Here is a 23,869-nt window from a genome sequence, read left to right on the forward strand (position 1 = left end):
TCTTCACCGCCCTTCCAGACAACCAGGTATCTCTGTTCTTTTCCAGGCTTCCACAGCTTCTTCCCACATTCACTAGTAGCTAATGAAAGTGCCACCTACTTTCTTGAGAAAATGGCAACAAGCGCAAGAGAACTTCACAAACTCGCTGTCACATCCTACCTGCCAGCCTCTTCTCCCCGCTCCACCTGCATTTCCCAGTACAGGTGGGCCCCAGGGGTGTCTCTTCAGAGCTCCCGTCACAACCTTTGTCACCTATTCCAGCTCTTCTCTCTCTCTCCTCCTTCATCAGTTTTTTCTTGCACATCCTACCTACCAGCCTCTTTTCCCCGCTCCACCTCCATTTCCCAGTACAGGTGAGTTCCAGGGGTGCCTCTTCAGAGCTCTGATCACAACCTTTCTTACCTACTCCAGCTCCAGTTCTTCTCTCTCTCTCTTCCTTCATCAGTTTTTTATTGCAAGTGGGTTATTCACATAAAAAGTATAATCTTGCTGTCTGTTCTTCCATCTTAAAAAAAATTTCTTCTATTAAGCCACTTTCCTCCATTCTCTACCCCATTTTATTTCTCCTGTTTGCAATGAAAATAAAGGAGTTGTCTCTGTTTGCCAGCACTGCTTCTTCCAGTCTGTCTTTCTCTTTCAGCATTTTCAGTGATGTATAGAAAACTGTGCAGATAATGTATGTACAGTGTAATGAGTTAGCACAAAGGGAACCCAATGTACATCTGTGTGATTACCACTACTTCCTCCCACAGGTTACTAAGCAGTTTCTCTTCTTACCCTCTTTTGCCTCTTTCTGAGTTCCCATAGAATCATATATATATTTTTGTGACTCTGTCATCTTTCACTTGGTTTTGGACAATTCATCCATGTTACTACATGTGATTGTAACTTTTCATTGTTGTTTAAAATACCCTTATATAAGAAGAGCATCATTTATCCATGGATCTTTGGGTTTTTTCCAGTTTGGGGCTGTAATGTTATCCCAACATCTTTGTACATCACCTTTGATGTGTCCATAAATGTGGTACCCCAGAAGGGATTTGCTGGGATGTAGAAGGCAGTGGCACCCCACTCCAGTACTCTTGACTGGAAAATCTCATGGGTGGAGGAGCCTGGAAGGCTGCAGTCCGTGGGGTCGCTGAGGGTCGGACACAACTGAGCGACTTCACTTTCACTTTTTACTTGCATGTATTGGAGAAGGAAATGGCAACCCACTCCAGTGTTCTTGCCTGGAGAATCCCAGGGACAAGGGAGCCTGGTAGGTTGCCGTCTATGGGGTCGCACAGAGTCGGACACAACTGGAGTGACTTAGCAGCAGTAGCAGCAGCAGTCTGTGCTCATGTTCAGATCTAACAGGTGACGCCAGCAGCTTGTTGAGGTTTTATACCCATTTGCACTCTCACTAGCAGTGGAATCATTGCCTTTGTCATCACCAACACTTGTTATTTGGCACTCTTTGTAAGTTTGGTCATTCTGTACATTTATAGTATATCTCTTTATGGGTTTGGTGGGGGGTTGTTTGTTTTCTGGGGTGAGTGGAGTTGGTCTTGCTTTTTTATTTTTATGTGGAAAGTTTAAACAGAATACAAATTTGAACATAAGAATTTATTCCCATAATCCAACTTCAGTTATTAACTTAGTCCATGTTTCATCTGTATGCCTATCCACTCCCTTTTTTTACCGGCTCTTTTGCCCCATGGAGTTTTCCCTTTCCCCCGCCATCTCTTTCCCTGAATTTGTCAGTTGTATCCCCATTGTATTAGTTTCCTTAGGGCTGTTATAACAAATTATCACAAGTTTGGTGGTTTGAAACAACGCAAGTTTATTCTCACAGCACGATGCCTAGAAATCTTCTCAGGGAAATCCACTCTGCCTCTTCCCAGTGTCTGGTGGCGGTTGGCAGGCCTTTGCATTGCTTTGCATGTTGATGCACCACTCCAGTCTCTGTTTCCATATTCACATGCCCTTGCCTCTGTCTGTCTCAGATCTCCATCTCCTTTCTGTTACATCAGTCATTGGATTTAGGACCTGCCCTATAACTTTTTTGTTGTTCAGTCGCCAAGGTGTGTCCTACTGTTTGTGACCCTGTGGACTGCAGCATGCAAGACTCCTCTGTCGTCCACTGTCTCCCAGAGTTTGCTCAGATTCATGTCCATTGAGTAGGTGATGCCATCTAACCATCCCATCCTCTGTTCCCCCTTCTCCTTTGACCTACAGTCTTACCCAGCATCAGGGTCTTTTCTAAAAGACTCTAAGTCTAGAATGATCTTATGTCAAGATCCCTAACTTAGTTACATTTGCAAAGACCCTATGTTTTTATATTCACAAGCACCAGGAATTAGGACTCCAGTGGCTCATTTTAGGGAACACAGTCCATGCCCCCCTCTCCCATTGCTAGTTTCACTTATTCTCCTCCGCATTTTCCAGGTTGTTACTTTAATCTAAAGGCTTGGTTTTTTTCCCCCCTTTTAGCAAAATTCCTTCATAAGTTGGCAGTTTAGTGTTTTGTTGTTTAGTTGCTAAGTCACATCCAACTATTTTTGTAACCCAATGGACTGTTGCCCACCAGGCTCCTCTGTCCATGGATTTTCCTAGGCAAAAATACTGGAATAGGTTGCCATTTCCTTCTCCAGAGGATCTTCCCGACCCAGGAATGAAACCCACATATCCTGTGTGCAGGTGGATCTTTATCCCTGGCCACCTGGGAAGCCTGGTGTTAGTATTATACCAGGATAAACATGCTGTCTGCTGTTCACCCTTTTTTGAGATATTAACAGCCTTGATGATCAGTATCTGAATTCATGCATTGCAGAATGGTATGTTCTCATTCTAGACGTGTTCTCTCAAACCAGTTCTCTTCTAGCATTTGCTTCTACCACTCTGCCAGAATTACACATCACGATCATTGATGATTTCCACAGCACTAAGCTCTGGTCTCAGCCTCATGTGGCCTCTCTACTACATGACGCATTTGATCACTAGCTATCTTAATCGACTTTTTTCACTCAGCTTCCATTAACTTACTTAGGTCAATATGAATACGTAGGTGTAATAATGATTGTGAATACTAAACGAATTTAAATTTTAAGTACAAAGGAAATGTGTAGGTAGAAAGTAGAAGCAGCAGGTAAGAGTCAAAATAGTTGCTTCCTAAAGAGAGACAGGCAGGAAGTGATGAAGGATGGGAAAGAGATCGGCTGTGTTTTGTTAAAAGCTCTTTAGTACTATTTGACTTTTTAAATAATGTGCCTTTATTACATTGACAAAACTTTTCAATCCATTAAAAAGTACTTGACAACATAGTGCTTTAATTTTACCGTAGATCCGTGTGGCAGATGTGTCATTCTTATCCTTCGAATGCCCGCAGACTCTTGTATTCCGGGTTTGTCTCTTGTCTCTTCTAGAATGGCAGTGCGGAAAACCCTCATTCCCCCTCAGCCTCCTGACGTGGCCAGCCCTCGCGTGGAGAGCTCTATGCGGAGTACGTCTGGGTCGCCCAGGCCTGCAGGGTGAGCACATAATTGAGGACAGGAAAGTCTAGTAACATGTGACAAACTTCACATAATTTGTCTCTGTGCATCTGAAAAACCCATTTTCTAAGCTGTGTGATCTGGACACATTTCTCAACCTCTCTGGTCCTTAATTTCCTTATTTATGAAATGGGCATACTTATAACATCTTCCTCATAGGATTCCTGTGTATTCACAGCACTTAGAATAGAGCCTGCCTCATAGTAAGCACCCAGTTCCTGTTGCTGTCAAAAATGGCATTATGACGACAGTTAATACATGCTATTTTATTTATCTTCTTAATTCTAAAAGTAGTATTTTGGAAAAGAAAATGAGACAATATAAAAATTAAGTATAAAGTAAAAATCTTTGTCCCATTCTCCACTCACCTCTCTAGTCCCACTCCCTAGAGTAATTTGTTACTGTTTTAGCCTCTGAACCTTTGCAACCCCATGGACTATATAGCCTGCCAGGCTCCTCTGTCCATGGGATTTTCCAGGCAGGAATAGTGGAGTGGGTTGCCATTTCCTTCTCCAGGGGATCTTCCCATCCCAGGGATTGAACCTGCATCTCCTGCATTGGCAGGCAGATTCTTTAACACTGAGCCACCTGGAAAGCACCCCCAGAATAATATTAATTGGTTAAAGTTTTGTTAAGTATCTTTGCACATCTTTTTCCACATATGTGTGTAGATAGGCTGATAAGTTCTTAAAAATAAGATTTTATTGATTGTTTATTATATGGCATTTTTTACTTACATCAGTAATAGCTTACTGTGTTAATATATTTAGATCTACTTCTTCATAAAACTCATTCAGAAAATTATGAATGCCATGTGTGTACTAAGTATCATTTCAGAATCCAGGGAAATAAAAGTGACTGAAACAAAGGGTCCATTCCTTAAGCTTGCTGTCTAGTGAATGTAGAGAAATAATAAATATGTGAAGAAAAAGAAACCAGTGTAAAAGGAATATAAGTGATGGGAGAAGGGGTGATGACTTACAGGAAGGCTTCTCTGAGCATAGGTTTTAAGAGCCACGTGTTCCCTGATGTAAGACTGTGTTGGGCAGAGGAAAGAGCAGAGACCTGGTCTTTGATGTAGGAGTACTTGCAGTCACCATTTTGTACATTAGTGCAAAAATGTACAAATAACCATGTAATCAGAAACTGTACATGGTTACTTACAATTTTTTTGTGACCTTAAAAACATTTGTGAAAATATAAAAAACACTCTTCCTATTTCTCTAGGGAATCTCTCTGGCCTAGGGATCAAACCTGGGTCTCTTGTGTTGCAGGCAGCTTCTCTACCATCTGAGCCACCAGTTCAGTTCAGTTCAGTCGCTCAGTCGTGTCCAACTCTTTGCGACCCCGTGAATCACAGCACACCAGGCCTCCCTGTCCATCACCAAGTCCCAGAGTTCACTCAGACTCACGTACATCGAGTCAGTGATGCCATCCAGAGAAGCCCATAATATATAGGGAAATAGAAAAAAATAATAATAAAACTAAAATTTACCTACTACACTGTAATTTGAACATCAGAAGCACTGAGACATTAAAACATTAAAATGTTTTATTTCTTTGTAAAAACTCATTAAGAGTTCACCCTCTGTATCCGAGGGTATAAACACATGCTGAGCATCCACAAGTTTGGTATCTGGATTTTCATATCCCCTGGGGGATGAGTACCAAGGGACTTAATTGGAACTCAACTTAATTGGAACAGTGCTTGTCTTATTCACATTATATAATTTGTGCAAGAGTCCTTCTATGCTTTAGTGAATTGTCATATTGCTTTCTAAATTTGGATCTGCCCTGACATTTTATCTTTTGTATTTCAATATTGTAAATTTTCTCCAAGAGTTCCTATAATGTGAGGTTTTTGCCAGTATCACTTACAGGGACAGCTTATCTACCTTAACTAATCCTTGGAATCTGTGTGCACATTTCATAGTAGCATCTTTATCCTTGCTAGTGCAGATAAAGATTTCTCTTTGGAGAAATGTGTATTTAGGCTGTTAGGTGTTTTGAGCTGTTAGTAAATTTTGCAATTTATCAGTCGCATCGTTTGCAAATATTTTCTCCCAGTCTGAGGGTTGTCTTTTCATTTTGTTTGTTGTTTCCTTTGCTGTGCAGAAACTTTTGGGTTTAAGTAGGTCCCATTTGTATATTTTTGTTTTTATTTCCATTACTGTGGGAGACAGATCAAATAAGATAATGCTGTGATTTATGTCAGAGAGTGTTCTGCCTAAGTTTTCCTCTAGGAGTTACATAGTGTCCAGTTTCACATTTAGGTCTTTAATCTATTTTGAGCTTATTTTTGTGTATGAAGTTAAGGAATGATCTAATTTCATTTTTTTAAACATGTATGTCGCCGTCCAGTTTTCCCAGCACCATTTGTTGAAGAGACTGTCTTTCCAACGTTGTGCACTCTTGCCTCCTTTGTCATAGATTAATTGACCACAGGTACATGATCTTATTTTTGGGTTTCTGTCCTGATCCATTGATCTGTAATTCTGTTTTTGTGCCAGGACCTTACTGTTTGGATGACTAGTTTTGTAGTATAATCTGAAGTCAGGAGTTTGATTCCTCCAGCTCCATTTTCTTTCTCAAGATTGCTTTGGCTATTCGGGGTCTTTTGTGTCTGCAAATAAATTTTGAGATTTTTGTTCTAGTTCTGTGAAAAATGCCATTGGTAATTTGATAGGGATTGCATTGAATCTGTAAATTGCCTAGAGTAGTTCAGTCATTTTGACGATATTGATTCTTCCAATCCATGATCATGGTATATCTTTCCATCTGTTTATGTATTCTTCAGTTTCTTTCATCAACATCTTATACTTTTCCAAGTACTTATACTTTTGTTTGCTTAGGTAGGTTTATTCATAGGTATTTCATTCTTTATGAGGTGGTGGTAAATGGAATTGTTTCCTGAATTTTCTCTTTCTAATCTTTTGTTGTTAGTGTATAGAAATGGAGCAGATTGCTGCGTGTTAATTTTGTAACCTGCAACTTTACCAGATTCATTGATGAGTTCTAGTAGTTTTTTGTCAACAGTGACAGTTTAACAACAACTTTTCCAATTTGGATTCCCTTTACTTTGTTTTCTTTCCTGATTACTGTAGCTAAGACTTCCAAAATTATGTTGAATAAAAGAGATGAGAGTAGAATCTTTGTCTTATTCCTGGTTTTAGAGGGAATGCTTTCAGCTTTTCACCACTGAATATGATGTTACTGTAGGCTTGTCATATCTGGCCTTTATTATGTTAAGATATCGGAGAAGGCAATGGCACCCCACTCCAGTACTCTTGCCTGGAAAATCCCATGGGCGGAGGAGCCTGGTAGGCTGCAGTCCATGGGGTCGCTAAGAGTCGGACACGACTGAGCGACTTCACTTTCACTTTTCATTTTCATGCATTGGAGAAGGAAATGGCAACCCACTCCAGTGTTCTTGCCTGGAGAATCCCAGGGACGGGGGAGCCTGGTGGGCTGCCATCTATGGGGTCGCACAGAGTTGGACACAACTGAAGCGACTTAGCAGCAGCAGCATGTTAAGATATGTACCCTCTTTGCCCACGTTCTGGTTTTGGTATTAGGGTGTGATGGTGACCTCAAAAATGAGTTTGGAAGTGTTCCTTCCTCTGCAGTTTTTGGAAACAGTTTCAGAAGGATAGATGTTAACTTTTCTCTAAATGTTTGATTAAATTTGCCTGTGAAGCAATCAGGTCCTGAACTTTCATTTATTGGGGGGTTTTTAATCACAATTTCAATTTCATTGCTTTTGATTGGTTTGTCCTTTTCTTCCAGGTTGTCCGTTTTATTGGCATACTGTTGCTCATAGTAGTCTCATGATTCTCGGTATTTCTGTGGAGTCAGTTGTAATGTCTCCTTTTTCATTTCTAATTTTATTAATGTAAGTCCTCTCCCTTTTTTTCTTCATGAGTCCGACTAAAAGTTTATCGATTTTATCTTTTCAAAGAACAAACTTTTAATTTCATTGATGTTTGCGATTGTTTTTGTCTCTATTTCATTTATTTCTGCTATGATCTTTATGATTTCTTTCCTTCTGCTAACTTTAGATTTTGTTTGTTCTTTCTCTAGGGGTTTTAGGTGTAAGGTTATGTAGTTTATTTGAGATTATTCTTTTTTCGTGAGGTAACATTATACTGCTATAAACTTCCCTCTTAGAGCTCCTTTTGCTGCATCCCATAAGTTTTGTGCTTTAGTTTTCATTTGTCTCTAAGTATTATTTTATTTTCTCTAAATTTCCTCAGTGATCCCATTGCTTGTTTAGTAGCATGTTGTTTAGCTGCCATGTGTTTGTGTTTTTTATAGTTCTTTTCTTGTACTTTATTTCTGATTTCATAGCAGTTGTGATCAGGAAAGATGTTTGATATGATTTCAGTTTTCATAAATTTACCAAGGCTCACCTTGTGATCCAACAAGTGGTCAGTCCTGGAGAATGTTCCGTGTGCACTTGAGAAGAATGTGTATCTGCTGCTTTTGGTTGGAATGCTTTATGAATATTAATTAAGTCCATCTGATCTAACGTGTCATTTAAAGCCTGAGTTTCTTTATTAATTTTCTACGAGATAATCTGTCCGTTGTTGAAAGTGGGGTTTTAAACTACCCCACTATTGTTGTGTTACTGTCGATTTATCCCTTTATAGTTGCTGGTATTTGCCTTACATACTGAGGTGTTCGTATGTTGAGTGCATATGTATTTATAGTTGTTATATTGTCTTCTTGGACTGAACCCTTGAGCATTATGCAGTGTCCTTCTTTTTCTCTTATAACAATATTTGTTTTAAAGTTTGTCTGATACAAATATTGTTACTCCACCTTTCTTATGATTCCCATTTGCATGGAATACTTTCTGCCATCTCCTTAATTTTAGTCTGTAAGTGTCCCTAGGTCTCACATGGGTCTTGTTTTTATTTTCATCCAACCAGTGTTTGCTTTTGGTTGGTGCATTTAATCCATTTACTCTAAGGCAATTATCAATATATATGATTCTATTGTTGGTTCAGTAGCTAAGTCTTGTCTGACTTCTTGAAACACCATGGAATGCAACATTCCAGGCCTCCCTGTCCATCACCAACTCCCAGAGTTTACTCAAATTCATGTCCATTGAGTCGGTGATGCCATCCAACCATCTCATCCTCTGTCATCCCCTTCTCCTCCCACCTTCAGTCTTTCCCAGCATTAGGGTCTTTTCAAATGAGTCAGTTCTTTGCATCAGGTGGCCAAAGCATTGGAGCTTCAGCTTCAGCACCAGTCCCTCCAGTGAATATTCAGGGTTGATTTCCTTCAGGAGTCACTGGTTTGATCTCCTTGCAGTCCAAGGAACTCTCAGGAATCTTCTCCAGCACCATAGTTTGAAGGCATCGGTTCTTCAGTGTCAGCCTTCTGTATGGTCCAACTCTTACATCCATACATAACTACTGGAAAAACCATAGCTTTGCCTATGCTGACGTTTGTCGGCAAAGTGATGCCTTTGCTTTTTAATGTACTGTCTAGGTTTGTCACAGCTGTCCTTCTAAGAACAAGTGTCTTTAAATTTCGTGGCTGCAGTCACTGTCCTCAGTGATTTTGGAGCCCAGGAAAATAAACTGTGCCACTGTTTTCCACTCTCTCCCCCTCTGTTTGTCATGAAGTGATGGGACCTGATGCCATGATCTTAATATTTTGAATGTTGAGTTTTAAGCCAGCTCTTTCATTCTCTTCTTTCACCTCCATCAAGAGGGTCTTGAGTTCTTCTTCACTTTCTGCCACTGGAGTGATATTATCTGCATACGTGAGGTATTTCTCCCAGCAGTCTTGATTCCAGCTTGGTATTCATCCAGCCCAGCATTTTGCACGATGTTCTCTGCCTATAAGTTAAATAGCAGGGTGACATTATACATCCTTTATGTACTCATTTCCCAAATTTGAACCAGTCTGTTGTTCCATGTCCATTTCTAAGTGTTGCTTCTTGACCTGCAAATAGGTTTCTCAGGAGACAGGTGAAGTGGTCTGGTATTCTTTAAGAATTTTCCAGAGTTTGTTGTGATCCACACAGACAAAGGCTTTAGCATTGTCAGTGAAGCAGAAGTACTTTTTTTTGGAATTCCCTTGCATTTTCTGTGATCCAGCATATGTTGCCAATTTGATCTCTGGTTCCTCTGTCTTTTCTAAATCTAGCTTGTAGATCTGGAAAGTCTTGATTTATGTGGTGTTGATGCCTAGCTTGAAGGATTTTGAGTATTACTTTGCTAGCATGTGAAATGAGTGCAATTGTATGGTGGTTTGAACATTTTTGGCATTTTCTTTCTTTGGGATTAGAATGAAAACTGATCTTTTCCAGTCCTGTGACCACTGCTGAGTTTTCCAAATCTGCTGGTATATTGAGTGCAACACTTTTTAACAGCATGATATTTTAGGATTTAAAATAGCTTAGCTGAAATTTCATCACCTGAACTAGCTTTGTTCATAGTAATGCTTCCTAAGACTCACTTGACTTCACACTTTAGGATGCCTAGATCTAGGTGAGTGATCACACCATCATGGTTATCCAGGTCATTAAAGACCTTTTTTGTATAGTTCTTCTGTGTATTTGTGCCACCTCTTCTTAATCTCTTCGCTTCTGTTAGGTCCTTGCCTTTCTGTCCTTTATTGTGCCCATCTTTATATGAAATGTTCCCTTGCTATCTCTAATTTTCTTGAAGAGATCTCTAGTCTTTACCATTCTATTGTTTTCCTCTGTTTCTTTGCATTGTTCACTTAAGGCTTTCTTATCTCTCCTTGCTATTCTCCGGAACTCTGCATTCAGTTGGGTGTATCTTTCACTTTCCCCTTTACCTTTCACTTCTCTTCTATTTTCAGCTATTTATAAGACCTCAACCAGTTTGCCTTCTTGCACTTCTTTTTCTTTGGTCGCCACCTCTTGTACCTTGTTACAAACCTCCATCAATAGTTCTTCAGGCAGTCTGTCTGTCAAGTCTAATCCCTTGAATCTCTTTGTCACCTCCATTGTATAATCCTAAGGGATTTGATTTAGGTCATACGCCAAAGAATTGATGCTTTTGAACTGTGGTGTTGGAGAAGACTCTTGAGAGTCCCTTGGACTGCAAGGAGATCCAACCAGTCCATTGTAAAAGGAGATCAGCCCTGGGATTTCTTTGGAAGGAATGATGCTAAAGCTGAAACTCCACTACTTTGGCCACCTCATGTGAAGAGTTGACTCATTGGAAAAGACTCTGATGCTGGGAGGGATTGGGGGCAGGAGGAGAAGTGGATGACAGAGGATGAGATGGCTGGATGGCATCATTGACTCGATGGATGTGAGTCTCAGTGAACTCCGGGAGTTGGTGATGGATAGGGAGGCCTGGCGTGCTGTGATTCATGGGGTCGCAAGGAGTTGGACACGACTGAGCAACTGAACTGAAACTGAACTGAACTGAATGGTTTAGTGGTTTTTCCCTACTTTCTTAAATTTAAACCTGAATTGTTCAATAAGGAGCTCATGATTGGAACCACAGACAGCTCCATGTCTTGTTTTTGCTGAGTGTATAGCGTTTCTCCATCTTTGACTGCAAAGAATATTATCAGTCTGATTTCAGTATTGACCATCTGGTGATGTCCGTGTGTAGTCACCTCTTGTGTTGACGGAAGAGGGTGTTTGTTATGACCAGTGTTTTTTCTTGGCAAAACTCTGTTAGGCTTTGCCCTGCTTCATTTTATACTCCAGGGCCAAACTTTCCTGTTATTCCAGGTATCTCTTGGCTTCCTCCTTTTGCATTCAAATCCCCTACAATGAAAAGACTTTTGGGGGGGGGTGTTAGTTCTAAAAGGTCTTGTAGATCTTTGTAGAACTGTACAGCTTCACTTCTTCAGCATTAGTATTTGGGGCATAGACTTGGATTACTGTGATGTTGAGTGGTTTATTGCCGGGGTCCAGCCCCAGTGGATCCAGAGGTTTCGAAGGGGAGATGGCTTCGGCGATCAGGAAACAACAGCTTACTTAAACGTTAATTAAAGATATAAAGAGTGGTTATATAAGGATAGCTCAGTGAGGAAATACAGTGGAGAACAGAGGCTGAATAATTCAGCCAGAAGGTGAGAGAAAGAACGACATGGGGAGACCAAGTTTCGGTGAACAAGGCCCGCACTTTATTTTCCAAAGTAGTTTTTATACCTTAAGTTATGCATAGAGGATAATGGGGGAAGGGGTAGAGTCATGCAGTATGCCAGGCTTTCTTCCTGCAAACTTATCATATGCAAAAGTTTAGGTGATTTGCATCATCTTCTGGCCCAGAGGCCTGTTAACATTTTAAGACCCTTTCTTCAGAAAACTTATTTTTCTCTAAAGGTGATTAGTCAAGCGCCACCCTCCAAAAGCATTAGATAAAGTTGCATTCTTACAGGGCAAAAATGTGGTGGGCTATAACAAGAAAAAGAATTAACTCAAGGGTCCAAGGTCACAAACATTAAAGCTACTACTTACACCAAAATCAGTACACTGCCAGGGACACAGCAGGTAAGGGATATGGAAACTTAGCAGCAAACATTGGCCCAACAAGTGAAAAACCCTTCACCAATACAATTTCTAATCAATCTTTTAACTGCTCAAAGGAATCTGTATTTAGACAGTTTAGAACATCTCATGCCTCTCACAGTTGGGAGGCTCCGAACAATCACATGTGGCCAGAAAAACCTATTCATGCAGGCTAGAGGACTTCCAAAGGAGTTTGTAGGTTGAAACACTATCACACCCAGGAACTTTATTAACTGGAGCTGTAAGTTAACTCTTTTTTTCAGAGAGAGGTAGTGGGGGACAGCCCCCCATAAAGTCAGAGGTGTAGGTGAGAGCACAAAGCAGAAATTAGGCAGACTCTGGTTTGGGGGGTAGATGCTCGAGAATTTCCAGGGGGACTCCTGAGGCTCGATCCTGCCTTTGCGTATGCCGAGCCTCATTCCTCATGACCATTGCCACGAGTGGAGCTCCTCACCTCCGACTCCCGGCATTTCCCCCTTTTTTATTTTTTAAAACAGCCAGATGCAGCTCAGTCGTGAGCTTCTGAATGTTCTGCCGAAGAATCCTGACAATACAAGGAAGAATGATTATGAGAAGCAAAATTAAAGCACCAGCAGTGATATAACCAAGGATATTAGACAAGATCATTCTGTCATTTTTGAGATTGCACCCAAGGACTGAATTTCAGACTCTTATTGACTATGAGGGCTACTTCATTTCTTCTAAGGGATTCTTTCCCACAGTAATAGATATCATGGTCATCTGAATTAAATTTGCCCATTCTGGTCCATCTCCTGCTTGACATGTCCAGTTTACCTTGATTTATGACCCTGACATTCCAGGTTCCTATGCAATATAGTTCTTTACAGCATCAGACTTTACTTTCACCACCAAACACATCCACAACTGAGTGCCATTTCTGTTTTGGCCGAGCCTCTTCATTCTTTCTGGAGCTGTTTCTCTGCTCTTCCACAGTAGCATATTGGACACCTACCAACCTGGGGTGTATATATACACACACACACACACACACACACATCTTCCTGTGTCATATCTTTTTGCCTTTACATACTGTTCATTGGGTTCTCGAAGCAAGAATACTGAAGTAGTTTGCTGTTGCCTTCTCCAGTGGACTATGTTTTGTCAGAACTCTCCACCATGACCTGTCCACCTTGGTTGGCCCTGCATGGATGTCATGGCTCATCGCTTCATTGGGTTAGACAAGGCTGTGATCTTTGTGATCATTTTTGTTAGCTTTTTGTGATGTGGTTTTTGTTCTGAAAAGTGTGGTATTGTGGCACTTGATTCTTCTGTCTACCCTCTGATGGATAAGGATAAGAGGCTTCCTGAAAACTAGGTCTTACTCTGATGGGCAAGACAATGCTCATTAAATCTTTAATCCAATGTCTGCTAGCGGGTGGGGCTGTGCTCCCTTCCTATTAGTTGTTTGGCCTGAGGCGGGCCAGTCCTGGAGTCAGACAGGCTCTATGGTAAGGCTAAAGGCTACCTTCCAAAGGATCTGCCCCAACATATACCTCCCAGGACTGCTGCTGCCAGTGCCCCGTCCCTGTGGCAGGCCAATGCCAATGCATGGCTCTGCAGGAGACCCTCAGATACTCACAGGCAGGTCTGACTCAAGTCTTCTATGGGGTCACTGTTCCTTTCCCCTGGGTCCTGGTGTGCAACATTGTTTTGTTTGTGCCCTACAAGCATCTCCGTTTTCACCAGTCCTGTGGAAGTTGTGTAATCAAATCCCACTTTCCTTCAAAGTCGGATTCCCTGGGGATTCCCATCCCTTTGCCAAATTCCCGGGTTGGGAAGTCTGATGTGGGGCCTAGATCCTTTGCAGTGGGAGAACTTCTTTGGTATTGTGGGTCTCCAGTCTGTGGGTCACCCACCCAGCAGGTATGGGATTTGATTTTATCATGATTGCGCCCCTCCTATCATCTCGCTGCAGCTTCTCCTTTGTCCTTGGACATGGGGTATCGTTTTTTTGATTCAAACATCCTCTTGTCAGTGGTTGTTCAGCAGCTAGTTGTGATTTTGGTGTTCCCCCAGGAGATAAGTGCACATTTGGAAATCACCATTCTGCTTTCTTTTACAATGAATTTGACTACTCTAGGTACCTCATATAAATGGAGTCCCACAGTACAATCACCCCTTGATATCCCTGGGGCATTGTTTCCATAACCCACACCACTGCAGATACCAAAATCCATAGAAGCTCAAGCCTCTTATATAAAATGGCACAGTATTTACATGTAACCTATGCATCTTTGGATTACTTAAATACATACAGTGTCATTGCTGCGTAAGTCATAGCGAGTATGCAGCAAGTTCAAGTTTTGCTTTCTGGAATTTTTTTTTCCCTGAATATTTTCCATTTCCTGCTGGTTGAATCCGCAGATGTGGAGCCTGCCAGGTATATAGAGTGCCAACTGTCTTTGTCTTTGTGATTGGCTTATTTTACTTAGTGCAGTGTCCTGAAATGCACCCCTCAGATGGTTTTTTGGTATTTTTTTTTTCAATCTGTGCCTAGTTTTCTCAACCTTTTGTAATGGTCTTTAGCATAGCAGACTTTTTGAATTTTGATGATGCCCAATTTATCTGTTTTTTTTTTTCTTCTATGAATTATGCTTTTAGTATCATGTCTAAGAACTCTGATCATGAAAGTTTCATGGTTTTACATTTTTGCATTTAGATTTCTGATTCCTGTTTAGTTCATTTTTTGAGGTCTCAGTCAGTATTGAATTTTTTGCCTATACAAGTCCAATTGTTTTTGGCCTTGAGCTTGAGTGTATTATCTTGTGTTGCTTTTGATACTTTCGCATTTTCAGTAGTAGTAATATAAATAGGCAAACTTTTACAGCTGTTAAATGAAATATTTGACTTAAAAAAATGTTTGGGAAGAATTTGTAAGCACATTAATTTTGTCGTATAAAGCTGACAAAAATCAATACATTTTTGAACAGTATATTTGTAGATGTCTGAAGTATCTCTGATGAAACATATACTGGAAAGTTGTAAGAGTGGTGCCTGTGGGTAGAGGGCTGGGTATGCAAAGTAGAGGGAAGTTATTCTCAATTTGTATTGTTTTGCATCTACTCAATTTTTAAAGCTCCCAAGGCAACATACACAGTAACAAATTCTTGGAGGGAAAAATACACTAGCTTGATGAAAACTGATTGCCTTTCAGTGAAGTGACTTTCAGTAATTTGTTTAAACTGCTCTTTGTTTTCTATGTTAATTTTATTACTGCCTATAAAAACTTGATGGCAGTGGTTCTAAAACTTGAATTCCCTGTAAAAGTTACCTTAAAGTTCAACTTCTAAAATCAAGGAATAGAGTTTTAGTTGTACTGTGTGTTGGACAAATATTCACGTCTGAGATGATCCAAGTTAAGTAAATTTTCTGTTGTTTGCTACATCATCTTTGCTTTTGTTTTTCAGTGCCAAACCCAAGTCAGAAATCCACGTATCAATGGCCACTCCAGTCACTGTGTCTATGGAGACCATGTCCAGTCAAAATAGTGATCAGCCCACCATTGCAGTCCCACCCACCACTCAGCAGCCTCCACCAGCCATTCCAACTATGATTGCAGCAGCTAGTCCCCCATCACAACCAGCGGTCGCCCTTCCAACCATTCCTGGAGCAGTTCCCATCACTCCACCCATCACTACCATTGCCGCTGCCCCTCCACCGTCAGCAGCCGTGGGTGGCAGTCTATCTTCTGTTTTGGGCCCTCCTGTACCAGAGATAAAAGTTAAAGAAGAAGTGGAACCAATGGACATCATGAGGCCAGTTTCTGGTAAGTTCATTTGTAGGATACTCTTTGCTGGCAATTGCTTCTTCCCCTTTTCTTACTCTCCTCAAGAGTTCAAACTCTTGTATGACCCTCAGTCTGGAAGCCTGACTCCTAGATTCCCATTTGAAATTTCCATTTCATTAGTTTTTAATAAATAGAAGAAAGCATCCTTTTCAAAACTTAAAACCATATTGCTGCCATTTTTGTAACTAATTTTATTCCTCACCCAAATCAATGAAAAGATTGTTTCCCCAAGAGTATTTTTAAACATAGCTTCTTATATTCATTAAGGAAGTATTACCATATAAAGAGTATCACAATACCGTCAACTTAAAAAATAGTCATAATCTAAAAATTGAGAGTTACGTTCTATTCAGTGGAAATTTTTAGGACTTTAAGCCTGGGAGACAGCATCTCAAGTGACCCTTAAAGAACTGCTCTGAGGAGGCAGGGGGAGGAGTCGGGTTATACAGAAGTTTGCAACACGGGACAGGTGGTCTGAACTGTGAAAATATTTTTGTGAATTGAAGAAAACCAGATATCTCAAGTTAAGGAATTTAGCACTTTTCTATGTGTAGGAAGATGAGAGAGTCTGGGCTCACTGAAATCGTTCCTTTCATACGTATCTCAGCTCTCTCTGGCCAGGATCCTTCATTTTTCCTCAGTGCTCACCACAGGGAGTGGCTGCAGCCTGATGGCTGCCAAACCACAGATACAGTTCTCCTTCCTGGTTATCTTGGAGAGCTAGGTGAGTGTGACATCCTTGTTGATTGATAAGGCAGGTGATACTCCATTTCTCAGTGTGATTATCGCTAAGTGCTGATTAATTTATGATTGACCACCTCCCAGTATGCTTTGCCTTTGTTTATGCAATAAAGTAAGATTTGCATTGTTAAAATTAGTCTCTTGATAAACATATTTATGATTAGTAAAATCTCAAAAGTACCACTATCCCTTTTTCTTTTCTTCTCAACTCTAAACTTCCAGCTTGTAAAAAGGCAGGTCACTTCAGAGGCTTTCTTTCTGTTTGCTTGGTTTTCCGGCATTTGTTTGTTTGTTGGGTTCTTTGTTGTTTTGGGGCGGGTTTTTGGCTGTCACCCTTGGTTAGGCACACGAGATCTCTGTTGTGGCGCTCAGGGTCTTCATTGTTGCCTGCCAGGTCTTTCATTGCAGCACATGGCCTAGTTCCCCGCAACATGTGGGGTCTTAGTTCCCTGCCAAGGGAACCAAACCCATGTCCCCTGCATTGGAAGGCAGGTTCTTAACCATTGGACCACCAGGGAAGTCCCTGTTTTCTGTTTTTTTCATAATTTATTGTGGACTCTTATTTTTCCTGACTATAAAAGTAACATTCAGTGTATGAAATTTATGTAATACAGACAAAGCCAAAGTGAAAAGCAAGTCACTTTGTGCTGTAGTTACCTAGTAGTACCCTCTACCATTTCGGCATGAAGGCCCCCACCTCCCATAACATTCGTTCAGTTAAGAGGCGTAGTCATGCTGTGCCTACAGTTTGTAAATCTGCTGTGTATTTATTTGCTTATTTATTTTCATTTATAATGCCATGAAACATCCTTTGGTAACACCCTATGATACCTCAGCACTTCTGTTGAAAGATGGCTATGGGTCACCCCGGAGGGGAAATGAAATGCTGTTCATCTGCTCTGTCACCCTTCTAGATAGTTCCTCTTACCTTTCCATACTAGGAATCTGACCCTAGTTCTTCCTCAAATTGTAGGGCTCAGCACCAGCCTTGGTTCTGTCAGGCTTTTCACCAAGCACTTTGTACAGATCATGCACATCTCCCATCTTCTTGAAGATTACATTCTAGCAAGAATTCAGTTCAGTCACTCAGTCATGTCCAACTCTTGGCGACCCCATGGACTGCAGCAAACCAGGCGTCCCTGTCCATCACCAACTCCTGGAGTTTACTCAAACTCCTGTCCATTGAGTCAGTGATGCCATCCAGCATCTCATTCTCTGTCGTCCCCTTTTCCTTCTGCCCTCAGTCTTTCCCAGATCAGGGTCTTTTCAAATGAATCAGCTCTCCGCATCAGGTGGCCTCAGCTTCAATATCAGTCCCTCCAATGAACACCCAGGACTGATCTCCTTTAGTGTGAACTGGTTGGATCTCCTTGCAGTCCAAGGGACTCTCAAGAGTCTTCTCCAACACCACAGTTCAAAAGCATCAATTCTTCTGCTCTCAGCTTTCTTTACAGTCCAACTCTCACATCGATACATGACCACTGGAAAAACCATAGCCTTGACTGGACAGACCTTTGTTGGCAAAGTAATGTCTTTGCTTTTGAATATGCTATCTAGGTTGGTCATAACTTTCCTTCCAAGGAGCAAGCGTCTTTTAATTTCATGGCTGCAATCACTATCCGAAGTGATTTTGGAGCCCTGAAAAATAAAGTCAGCCACTGTTTCCACTGTTTTCCCATCTATCTGCCATGAAGTGATGGGACCAGATACCATGTTCTTCGTTTTCTGAATGTTGAGCTTTAAGCCAACTTTTTCACTCTCCACTTTCACTTTCATCAAGAGGCTCTTTAGTTCTTCTTCACTTTCTGCCATAAGGGTGGTGTCATCTGCATATCTGAGGTTATTGATATTTCTCCTGGCAATCTTGATTCCAGCTTGTGCTTCTTCCAGCCCAGCATTTCTCATGATGTACTCTGCGTATAAGTTAAATAAGCAGGGTGACAATATACAGCCTTGACGTACTCCTTTTCCTATTTGGAACCAGTCTGTTGTTCCATGTCCAGTTCTAACTATTGCTTCCTGATCTGTATACAGGTTTCTCAAGAGGCAGATCAGGTGGTCTGGTATTCTCATCTCTTTCAGAATTTTCCACAGTTTATTGTGGTTAAAAAGTAAAATAAAGAACAAAATGTAAGGGAAAGTTAGGGCCGGAGGTGTGATTTTTTTTTCTTTTTTTAAGAGTTTTAAAGGGAAAGCTTTACTGAAGAAATGATCTTTGAGTAGAGACATTAAAGAGATGAAGTGCTGGCCATGAGAGTATCTGGAAAAAAAGCATTTCAGACTAAGAGAGCAGTAAATGTAAAAGCCTAAGATAGGAATGTGCCTCTTGTGCTCAACACATAGCACAGAGGCATTGACAGATGGAGCTGAGTAAGCGAGGGCAGTGGGAGAGAGAAGGCCAGAGATACGGGTCAGGACTGTGAGAGCTTAGGAGCCTCTGGAAGGACTTTGACTTTGCTGAGGGAGCTGGGAGCTATGAGAGGGTTCTGAGGAGAGGAGGAACTTGAGCTCACTTCTGTTTTTAATAGACCACTCTGGTTACTCTGTAGAAAAAAAGACTGGGAACAAGATTAGAATTAGGGAGATGTGTTTAGAGGCTACTGCTTTAACAGCAGGGACCAGTGAAGGTTTCAGCCAAGGAAGTAGCAATACCAGTGGTGTGATGTGGTGAGAGTATAGATATTTTATTGAGGAACTGAGAGGATTTCTTTAAAGAGGGATATTGTGCATGAGGAACAGCATCAGAGGAAACTAAAGGTTTGATCTTAGTAACTGGAAGCATAGGACTTCCCAGGTGGCCCAGTGGTGAAGAGTCCACATGCCACTGCGGGAGGCGCAAGAGACACAGGTTCCATCCCTGGGTCAGGAAGATCCCCTGGAGTAGGAAATGGCACCCCACTCCAGTATTCTTGTGTAGAAAATTCCATGGTCAAAGGAGCCTGGCAGTCTACAGTCCATGGAGTCTCAAAAGAGTCAGACATGACTGAGCGACCGAGTACAAACACAAAACTGGAAACCCTCATCTTCAGTACAGCAGGGGAACTCCATTGTGTAGGGAAAGATTAGGACTTAGTTTTTGCTCTGGTGAGTTTGAGTTAGACTTTCAAGTGGACATCAAGTAGTCTGATCTGTAAGCCTAGCTTTTAGAAGAAAATTAAGTTGCCGGTGTAAATTGGGGAGTTGCCATTATATGTATGAATTATGTTTAAAGCCATGAGCCTGGCTGGGTAATGGATAGGATCGTCTGAGGAATGAGTGCTGATAAGAAACAGAAGTAGTTGTAAATTGAGCCCTGGGGCACTGCACCATTTTCAGAAGGGAGAGGAGTCCGAAACCAGCAAAGAAGACTAAATGGACAGGCTGGAGTGATAGGAATAAAACGTGGAGTGTGTGATGTCCTGGAAAGCCAGGACAAGGGTTACAGCTGCTGATAGATAGAGTAAGGTAAGCACTGAGCAGCGACCATTGGGTATAACAACATGAAGGTCATGCAGATCTTGAGAAGAGCAGTTCCCATGTAATCATATTGGGCCACAGCATGGTGGGGTGTGGGTTCAGGAGAAAGCTGGGAGATAACTGTGAGAGACATTGAGTATAAACAACACTTGAGGGACTTGTTATAAAGCACCAGAAAAAGGAAGGCCAATACCTGAAGGGAAATGATGCCAAGTTTTCTTTTTGGCCACACTGGGTCTTCGTTGCTGCACATGGGCTTTCTCTGGTTGCTGTTCTTCATTATGGTGCACAGACTTCTCATTGTGGTGGTTTCTCTTGTGGAGTATGGGCTCTAAGCATGTATGCTTCAGTAGTTGTGGCAGGTGGGATTTTCCCAGACCAGGGATCGAATTCATGTCCCCTGCATTGGCAGGTGGATTCTTAACCACTGGGCCACCAGGGAAGTCCCAAAGTTATTTTTAAGACAGGACAAATGAGTTTTATATGTTAATGGGAATGAGCCAATAAAGAGGAAAGAACTGATGATGCAGGAAAAAGATGAATTCTTGCGGCGATGTCTGAGGAGATGAGAGTAGGTGGGACCTACCTTGAATGTGAAGGAATCTGCCTTTCCTGAAAGCACAGAGAGAAAGGAAGTGCCTGGTCACTATGCAAGTGAGTGGGTATATGTGGTGGGAATTTATGGACGTTTCCTTCTGATGATTTCTGTGTTTTTCTTTCAAATAGAAAGCATAGGCGTTAGCTGAGGGAAAGGGCAGTATGGGAAGTGTGGAGGGCAAATGGACTTGGCAGATGTGGGAGATCTTCCAGCAGCAGTGCTGGCCTGCTTGAGGTTAGCAAGCATGCTGTCAGGAGGCCTGTTTGCATTGCTGTGTGTTTTCCTCTGGCTGCCCTCAGCTGCATAGGTGTAGACTTAGTTGAAGAGTTGAGTTTAACCTGCTGTGCTTTTTGTTCAGTGAGTGCAGTATAGCATGAGAAGGGACAGTAAGTGAATAAATAAAATTGATAGGAGAGCTAAAACCCAATGATAGGAAAGAGAAGATATTAGAGGGATGAATGACAGCAAAAAAACTACTATGATTAATGGAAAATAGTTCTTAATGGTGTATAAGAATTGTTGGAGGTGAGTTGCTAAGAGAAGTGACCTGGAAAGAGAGTTGCTTTTGACTGGAAAGTCAGATGTTAGAGACTGAGATTTGATGACGGAGTTGAGGCTGTGACTGTTGGGAATGGATGGCTGAGGAATGGTAGAAGGAAAGGACGGACCAAGGATACAGTAGAAGAAAGAGTTGAGGTGAGCTTTTATCATGAATTGCAAGTCACCAGATATATGACCCATACAAGCCTAAACAAACGCTGTTGACTTTGTGCTTAGCATGCTCTTTGTCTGGAGGCACTGGACTGGCTGTGCTCTGAAGCCAGACCGCCTCTCTCAGCACCCAGCCCTCCATCGCTCTCTGTGCGGTGTGTGCCACATTTCCCATCGTTAAGTGGAGGGGCAATACTATCCGCTTACCCAGATTATTATTGAAGCCTATATGAGGTGATGGGTTATCTCCTAGAAATTACTGTTGAAAGACTTGAAAAATAGTGGCTTCAACATGTAAGTTTTTATTGTTTCTCTTGAAGTGAATCATGAGGCAGACAGTCCAGCCATGTTATGTGGATTCCATAAAATCTTTAGGGATCCAAGCTTCTACCACCCCTAGCATTTGACCCTAATGCTCTTGATTCAAGATAGCTGCTGGAACTCCAGCTATCCCATCTGAGTTCCAGGGTCACAGGAAGAAGACACAGAGTGGGTAAGGCCTTCTTTCTTTTAAGGAAAGTTCTTAAAATTTCTGCAAAGCACTAGAATTTTCATTTCAAATAGCCATACCATACTGTAAGGGAAACTAGTAAATATGGTCTTTCAGCTGAGTGGCAGTGTGCCCATTTCAGAGTGAGGAGTACCTAGTACTAAGGGAGATGAAGGTATCAGGTGTCAGAGAGCAGTGGGCAACCTCCGCCGCAGTTAGCGTGCTTTAGCAGCATCCTGGGCACGTGTAGATGTTGGCTGTCTTTTTTGTCTTTGTAACGCTCGCTCTGATGGAAGCCAGCTGACACTCTCCACCATGTCTGGGTTCTCATGCACATGCACCCTGTTTCCCATGACAGCAGTTCCTCCTCTGGCTACCAACACCGTGTCTCCGTCTCTGGCATTGCTGGCTAACAACCTGTCCATGCCTACAAGTGACTTACCCCCTGGTGCTTCGCCAAGGAAAAAGCCTCGGAAGCAGCAGCATGTGATTTCAACAGAAGAAGGGGATATGATGGAGACAAACAGCACTGATGACGAGAAGTCCACTGCCAAGAGTCTTCTGGTGAAGGCGGAGAAGCGCAAGTCTCCTCCCAAGGAGTATATTGGTAATGCTCACTTGAGTTAACTTTGGTCATGGAAACCTTCCCACTTAAGCTAGGCGTTTATCCCTGAGGCTGTTTACAGTAACTATTTCACTTACAGCTCATCTGCAGAAATTGTACCAGGAAATATTGTTGCAAATATATAGTAAGCTGTATAATGTTTTCTTTTTCTTCTTGTTTAAATAGATGAAGAAGGTGTAAGGTATGTCCCAGTCCGTCCAAGACCTCCCATTACTTTGCTCCGTCACTATCGGAACCCCTGGAAAGCTGCTTACCACCACTTTCAGCGGTACAGTGATGTCCGGGTCAAAGGTCAGTTTTGCCAGAAATGGTTAGTGTTGACTCATGCCGTTGGTTTTTCATTCAGCTGTGTTAAAGTCACAGTAGAATGAAAAGACAGAATCACAGTTTTCCAGCTTCAAAAAGAACCCCGTCAGTTTTGTTATAAATTTATTATTTACTCCTAAGCATAATATACAGTTGAGCATAAAATTTGGAGAATTATCCTTTGCCTTAGAAAGCTACATGTACTTTACTGGGAATACAGTCTAATGAATAATACTACTGTGTTGCCAGCTCCCCAAGTAGTGACAGATGACCTCCTTAGCCCCTAAAGTAGTTGAGGAGGAGCTATACTAGATTGTTACGGGACATAGACCACAGTAGTCCCAGGATGCTCAGATGTACATTCAGCATAAGCCCTAGAAAGTGTATTTTCCAAAAGGCCTTTTGTTTAACATATGTGAAACAAAAGATCTTTTGTTCAACATTTGTTCAAACATATGTGGGATGATCTAGCGTGAGCACACAGTAAATGTTTTTGTGGTTGTTGAACTTGAGAATAACATTCTAATAAACACACTTACAGTGAAAATGGATGATAGCAGTTTGCTTGAATCTGAAAATATTTCTATGGATAGACTTTAAGTGTTATTAATCTCAAATATAATCATTGCATAGAGAAGTGTGAGGTTTCAGAGAATTGGCCATATTTCCTATTCCCTGAAATAAATTGTATTTGGAACCTTCTCTGAGGGTTCCCTTGAAGCCTCAAGATGAGTCCAAGTTAGATGATGTGGACTAAAGCCCATGAGCAGGAGTGAAGACCCCGACAGCTCAGTCTCTGAATGGGAGCACCGAGGTGGCTGCACTGCCCTGCTTCTCCTCCTCATGAGTGCGCCCTGAGTTTAGGAAAGAGGGGGAGACTTCCACAGAGAAATCAGAGGATGTGCGCCTTTGGTGAAAGTAGGATATGAGCCACCAAACATTTGTTCACACCACAGAATTCCATATTGTAGCAGGAAAATATTTACAGTTTCCCTAGTAACATTTTAAGCCTTATAAGAAAATACTTATCACTTATTGGAATTCACTCTTCATAAGCTATCTCAAGGTAATTTGACAGCTGAAAATATT

At 41.5% G+C, this 23,869-nt stretch overlaps 1 protein-coding gene across 9 annotated transcripts in view; it reads left to right on the forward strand.

The window, feature by feature from the left end:
- Nucleotides 1-23,869, forward strand: part of SAP130 (Sin3A associated protein 130) — a 76,786-nt gene that overhangs the window by 41,754 nt on the left and 11,163 nt on the right. For 6 of the 9 annotated variants that reach the window (XM_025272935.2, XM_025272942.2, XM_025272912.2 and 3 more), the window contains exons 15-18: nucleotides 3,405-3,509; nucleotides 15,474-15,832; nucleotides 22,208-22,456; nucleotides 22,640-22,765. In XM_025272935.2, the coding sequence (XP_025128720.1) occupies nucleotides 3,405-3,509; nucleotides 15,474-15,832; nucleotides 22,208-22,456; nucleotides 22,640-22,765 (839 nt within the window). The remainder of the gene's footprint in view (nucleotides 1-3,404; nucleotides 3,510-15,473; nucleotides 15,833-22,207; nucleotides 22,457-22,639; nucleotides 22,766-23,869) is intronic. The other 3 variants (XM_025272946.2, XM_006061565.3, XM_025272954.2) reach the window with 1 other exon arrangement.

Source organism: Bubalus bubalis, chromosome 2 (assembly GCF_019923935.1).
Source record: "Bubalus bubalis isolate 160015118507 breed Murrah chromosome 2, NDDB_SH_1, whole genome shotgun sequence".
Classification (NCBI taxonomy): domain Eukaryota; kingdom Metazoa; phylum Chordata; class Mammalia; order Artiodactyla; family Bovidae; genus Bubalus; species Bubalus bubalis.